This window comes from Octopus bimaculoides, chromosome 14, assembly GCF_046866305.1.
Source record: "Octopus bimaculoides isolate indiv1 chromosome 14, ASM4686630v1, whole genome shotgun sequence".
In the NCBI taxonomy this organism is placed as follows: Eukaryota; Metazoa; Mollusca; class Cephalopoda; order Octopoda; family Octopodidae; genus Octopus; species Octopus bimaculoides.
In genome coordinates, this window is record NC_142941.1 from 22,772,391 (window position 1) to 22,778,390 (window position 6,000).

The following is a 6,000-nucleotide window of genomic DNA, read 5'->3' on the forward strand; positions in this document are numbered from 1 at the left end:
TATATATGAAAACAATTATGTGTAATCAGCATCTCACTATTAAAACTACCTTAGAAGAGTAAAGGACATGACAACAGATTAAACCACACTCAGAACATACAGTTTACTGATATGATATGATGGATCCATCATATCATATCAGTAAATTTCATCTAAATTCATGCAATAGTTATTTTTCTATGATTTTCATACTGAACTCTCTGTAGTTTGCCAAGTGTCTAGTTTCAAACATGATTGACAGATTTATATAGGGAGAGTACTATAGAACTTAAAGCATTTAAATCAGCCATACCTAGCCAAAATATTCTACCTGTTTTATGCTCAAACTGGCCAGATCTGGCCTCTTACACCAACCTTTCAACATCATTCTAAAAATTAACAGTTAGCTCATCAAAATCTCAAAGCCACAAAATAATGCATGGTCAACTCAAAACAATGTGAATAAATAAGCATTACTTTTGACAGAATAATCTGAATGCTAAAAGGTTAAGAGTTAATGTTTGATTCATCTTTGTTTTAGTATTCAAATGTAAATTTCATGTGTGTAAGTTCTGGGAACATTTTTCATTTCATATACCTCAATATATGTCTTATTTTAGTAGGGAAGATGCATACACTAGTGGATAGAAATTTCCTGTATATCAATGATATTAATCCCTTATCCCTTTTTTAAGGGATTTTGAAGCAAATTTTTCCCAGAAGCTTTTTGAAATTACAATGTAGAAGGATGAAATGAAATACTTAAGGCTTTTTTTTTTATAACACCACAATTATCCAAAGTTCTTGAAAATTAAACATATCTTTAGTTGAGCTATAAAATGTGTGTAAACACTTTTCAAAGTTTGAGAAATAATTTAAGAAATCAAAATTAAGAATAATAAAGATGACTGAACTAGTAGAAAACAGAACTGGAGTCTTTACTTTCAGTAGTTCAATAGCTTACTGTGTGTTTAAATTTTACATTAACTCTACTTTTCAATCCTTCGTAAGTATATTGAAGCTCTCTCCACTACGAAATATCCAACTTCTTATCTAAAAGGAATCTGTACTAAACATGCTTAAAAAGTAAAAATAGAAAACAAAAATTTAGTTACAAGAAAGTTGCATGTGATAAATTAAAATCTAAGGATATAAAAAAGATTATTATAGATGATAAATATGAGTGCTAAGGAAAAGGAACTTTACAAATACTTTTTCTTTTCTCTTTGTTAATGTTCTGTTAAACTGACAACTGTATGGATGGAGTTTAGTAGACAAGCATGATATTACATAATGTGTTATTTCTGAGTATGCATGCACACATACACTCACTCTCTTCAATTATATATACATTATTTTAATCTTAATTGAAGCCATTCATGTAATATTGAACTGCTGCCTATTACTCTATTGCACTCACTTCCAATATCTCAAAGGTAGTGGAAAAGGTCATGAACAATGACTTTTAACACTTTGAAGCTTTTGCTCTTTTTAACAACTTACTGGTATGATTTCCATAAAGCCAAATCCACTAGTGACTTATTCTTCTATGGCATCTGTCAATGAGCTCTTGCCTTTCAGAAATTTGTTGAGAGCAACAGCATTGCTCTCAACAAATCTCAGCTGTCTGGCTTGCAAATTTCTTAACAAAATGAGGCTGAACCCCTCTCTCATTTCTTGGATCAGTAGCTTCCTCTCAGATTCCACTATTGTACATGTGTTGACAGAACTCTTTCTGTTCCTCATTCTATCATATCAGATATGCTCCAGTTTTCAGTTTTGTCTCTCACTCTCTTCCTTCAGGACATCAATAACAACAATGCTACTCTTGTGCACGTTATTCTGTCCTTCATTTCTACCTCGCCTTTACCAGTCGTACATGATCCACTCACAACCTGAGCACCACACCACACCCTCACCAATTCTATGAACAAAAACCTCAGAAACATCCTCCAACATGGAGATGCCAATGTTTTGTATCTTTCAATAACAAGAAAAAACAACCACTACTCATTAAGAAAAAATCATCATATTATACGCTATCTTAAAATATGAAGTACCCTAAATGATACGCCTTACTGTCACCAAGGATCTCTTCTGGTGAAAGCACATTGTTTATAAACACCAAAAAATACTTCAACCTCCAGCAATTATTGATACTCTACAGAGCTCAGGTGAGGCCCACAATGGAATATTGCTCTCACGGCACGTAAAAAGCACCCACAACACTCTCGAAGTGGTTGGCATTAGGAAGGGCATCCAGCTGTAGAAACTCTGCCAGATCAGATTGGAGTTTGGTGTAGCCATCTGGTTCGCCAGTCGCCAGTCAAATCGTCCAACCCATGCTAGCATGGAAAGCGGACGTTAAATGATGATGATGATCTGTGACAGTGCTGCTGATTTCACACAGACTTCGTAGACTGTATCTGGAAAAAGGCTGTCCAACTGATTAGAATAAAGTCACTCACAGACATGCTGCAGCCTCTAGCTTATAAGCATGTTGTCTCTTTTCAGTTTTTTTTTATACTGTTACTATAATGGTCTCTGCCCTTTGAAACTGGCTCTGGTCGTACCAATGCCACTCAGACATTATTTCCCACCTCATCATGCCTCCTCTTCATCATCTTTGTTGTATTCACTGCCTCCACCTCAGTCCTTGCAGTAATCACTACAACCAATCTCTCCTTCCTATAATATCAGCATTCTGTAACCTCCACTCTGCTCATGTCTTTCTGCAGTGTTGACTTTCAATGATTTATGATGAACATTAATGACATCACTCTTCCTACAATCTCCTTAGCATCAAAGACCATGGGTACTACTCCTTCCTCCATACACAGCAAATTAAAAAAATGGAAATTTTTCAAATCTGAAAGGTAGAGAAGAAGAAAGAAAGTATGGTTGCAATGTGGTTGAACTTGAACGCAATAGTCAGAAAAATACAAAATGCGGAATAGCTTAAAAATGGAAGGAAAACTTTTTCATGAATATTTTGAATTTGAGTTACAATATGATTTTCCTTGATTTGAAATATACATTATCAAAAAATATAATTTACTCTGCTACTAAATATTGAACTGGTTTAAAGTGTGAACAACAGACATAAAATATGTGTTCCAAATGTACCATTAATGATCCATTGTGTTTTTATTGCAACTAACTAGTTAAGCAGTCGGAGAGAGATTCCTCTATTCAGTAGTAAGATCAAAGTCTGTGGCTGGAAGAAAGACTTCTTACAATTTATGTGTATTGGAACCACCCAACCTGCACAGTCATCCAACTTATGGTTGCACCTGCAAACTGTGAATAGTAAAATAAATTTTCCATCCATTTTGTTATGTTGAGATGTATTGAGTGGTTTTGCTTGTTCATATATTTGCATAAATTGTTGGAAGCAGCCTTTTATAGGTGGATATTTTGAATATACAGTAGTGAGAGAATTACGTAAACAAGGTTGTACAGATATGCTGTACAACCCCTTTTTACTATTTACCTTTGTCCAAGTCCATTGGAAGAGTGAAATTAGCATTTCAAATATTTATTACTTACAGCTGTCTTACAGAAACCTAAAGGTAGACAAATTGAGAGAGAGAGAGAACTGTCTTGATCATAAACACATGGCAGTGTTAATGATGAGATATAAATCATTGATGCTAAGGAGATATAGATTATAGATTAACATCTAATTGCCTCAACCAAAATAGTAAACCTGTTCTGAACATCAATATCTTTAATGCCTTTTAATTTTATGTTTTATCTAACATTTGCAGTTAGCCATATGAGTAGCAATAACTTTTTATTTTTATAAAATTACAAGTAGGTAGACATGGTAAATTTGAGTGATATATTTGAAGTCATAATGCAGTGGTTATGAGAAAATGGGCTGGACTTATCCTGTCTATCTTTTATGTACATAATAGTTTAAAAACAAAATGATCTTTTTGACATTTGTATATCTAATTTGTTTGATCTTAGTATATTATTCTTTGATTCCCTCTCCTTCCTGATTATGAAGTTTCTACTTTTATCTGTCCATTAATTTCATCTCCATGTAAGATTGTCATTTAAAATGCCAGCTCTTTATTGGCTTGAAAGGTTGATAAATTGTCAAACTTCTTCAATGTTTGAAGGAAAACTGAGCACTACTGACCATATGACCTGGCAGAAAAGGTATCATAAATGATAAAAATCAATTGAAAATTTGATTTACACAGTAACAATAGTGAGAGAGAGGAGGGGAGGGAATTTCATCAGAATCATGTTCCTGAAATTTGAATTTTCCTGTATTTCTTTAACTGAAGTCTCTTTGTCTGAAATAATATTTATGCTATTAATCTTTCTTTAAGTTAGCTATGTACAGACCTGAAGATAAAGCAACACATGCTTGTGACATATGTGGCAAAACATTTGATAGGTATGCTCAGCTGAAGCGCCATAAGAAGAACAACCATCCAGAGATGTCTCCAGCCGTTCCAGATAAGATATTTCACTGCACCCAGTGTGACAAAAGTTTCTCACAACGAACCAATTTAAAAACCCATGAACGCACACACACAGGAGAGAAACCGTTCCACTGCAATGTCTGCCAGGCATCTTTCACACAGAGAACCAACCTAAAGAATCATGAACGTGTTCACAGTGGTGAGAAACCTTTTGTGTGTGAAGTCTGTGAAAAAGCTTTCTCACAGCGGACCAATCTGAAGAACCATGAAAATATTCATACTGGATTTAAACCATTTGTTTGCAATGTCTGTTCAAAATCTTTTTCCCAGCGCACAAACCTCAAAATTCATCAACGTACACACAGTGGCGAAAAGCCATTCATATGTATGATTTGCAACAAAGCTTTTTCGCAGAAAGGAAATTTAAAGAGCCACATCAAAACTCATTCTAACCGTGCTACCCTCTTCTGCAGAATTTGTCGAAAAGTGTTCCATCGCAAAGCATTGCTGAAGTGTCATGAGAAGACACATCAAACTGAAAGAATGCAATTAGATGCATGCAGCAACAGCGACAGCAGTGGCTCCCAATCAGAAGAAAATTCTTATTATGACAGTGAGCAGCAATAACTACAAATTCAAAACACAATCAATTTTTTTTATTTGCCCATTTTCATTGACAGCCGTATTTGTTCACATTTAAAAACATTTTGCAAACATCACTGATTGCCTTATCTAGATAAGCAACATTTCTTCTTAGACAATCTAATTGGCTGTTTTTTTTATTCTTTAAATGAACTACTTTTATTTTTTTCAATATCTCTCTTCAGTAAAATAAATATTTGGTAGTGCAAAATCAGCAAACAAGATAATAACAGCTAATGTTTCTTGTCAAACTCTTTAAAAAATTCTTTCACAAAACACTTTGTAAAAGGAAACAAATTTAAATATCTAAGATATTTAATATATTTAAGATATCAATATTAACTTATACATGTGTGTATATGTTAATAAAATTTAAAATATAGAACTAACTTATTTATGCATGCAAATATGTGTGTATATACTGTTTATTGTTTGCTCTTTGCAAAAGCAAATGAAAGGAAGGTATCGATTTTATCTGATATCAGGAATTCGGTTATATATATATTTTTTCCATAATGACTGTTTGATAGCTAAACCAAAGTTCTAAACTATTAATCTTATATTTTAAAATCTTAAATTAAACACACTGTTGTCTTAAATTATAACAAAACAAGATTCATATTTATATTTGCTGGTGACTTTGAGCATTAATCTGTTTTTTAGCAAGTAATGTGAAATTGTTACTTTAACTTAAATTTCTTCTTGAGCAAACTTTACATTAAAGTAAACATACTCAAGTCCAGTTAAATTTCAAACAGTTATTCCTTCAATTTCTGAGCAAAGAGCTTTTACATATATATATATATATATATATATATATATATATATATATATAATGTGTGTGTGTATGTAATTTATTTTATTTTATTTTTTATTTTTTACTAAATAGTTTTTGAAGAAATTAGAGTATATCAACTAACCAAACTATTTAACTATT

The 6,000-nt window shown here is 32.7% G+C and overlaps 1 protein-coding gene across 4 annotated transcripts in view; it reads left to right on the forward strand.

Moving 5' to 3' along the window:
• The window catches only part of LOC106884043 (uncharacterized), a 36,095-nt gene extending 30,652 nt beyond the window's left edge, over positions 1 to 5,443 (forward strand). For 2 of the 4 annotated variants that reach the window (XM_014935257.3, XM_014935258.3), the window contains exon 2: positions 4,330 to 5,184. In XM_014935257.3, the coding sequence (XP_014790743.1) occupies positions 4,332 to 5,048 (717 nt within the window). In that variant the 5' untranslated portion in view covers positions 4,330 to 4,331 and the 3' untranslated portion in view covers positions 5,049 to 5,184. Of the gene's footprint in view, positions 1 to 4,325 lie in introns of all 4 variants that reach the window. The other 2 variants (XM_014935255.3, XM_014935256.3) reach the window with 2 other exon arrangements.
• The last annotated feature ends 557 nt before the right edge of the window (positions 5,444 to 6,000 follow it).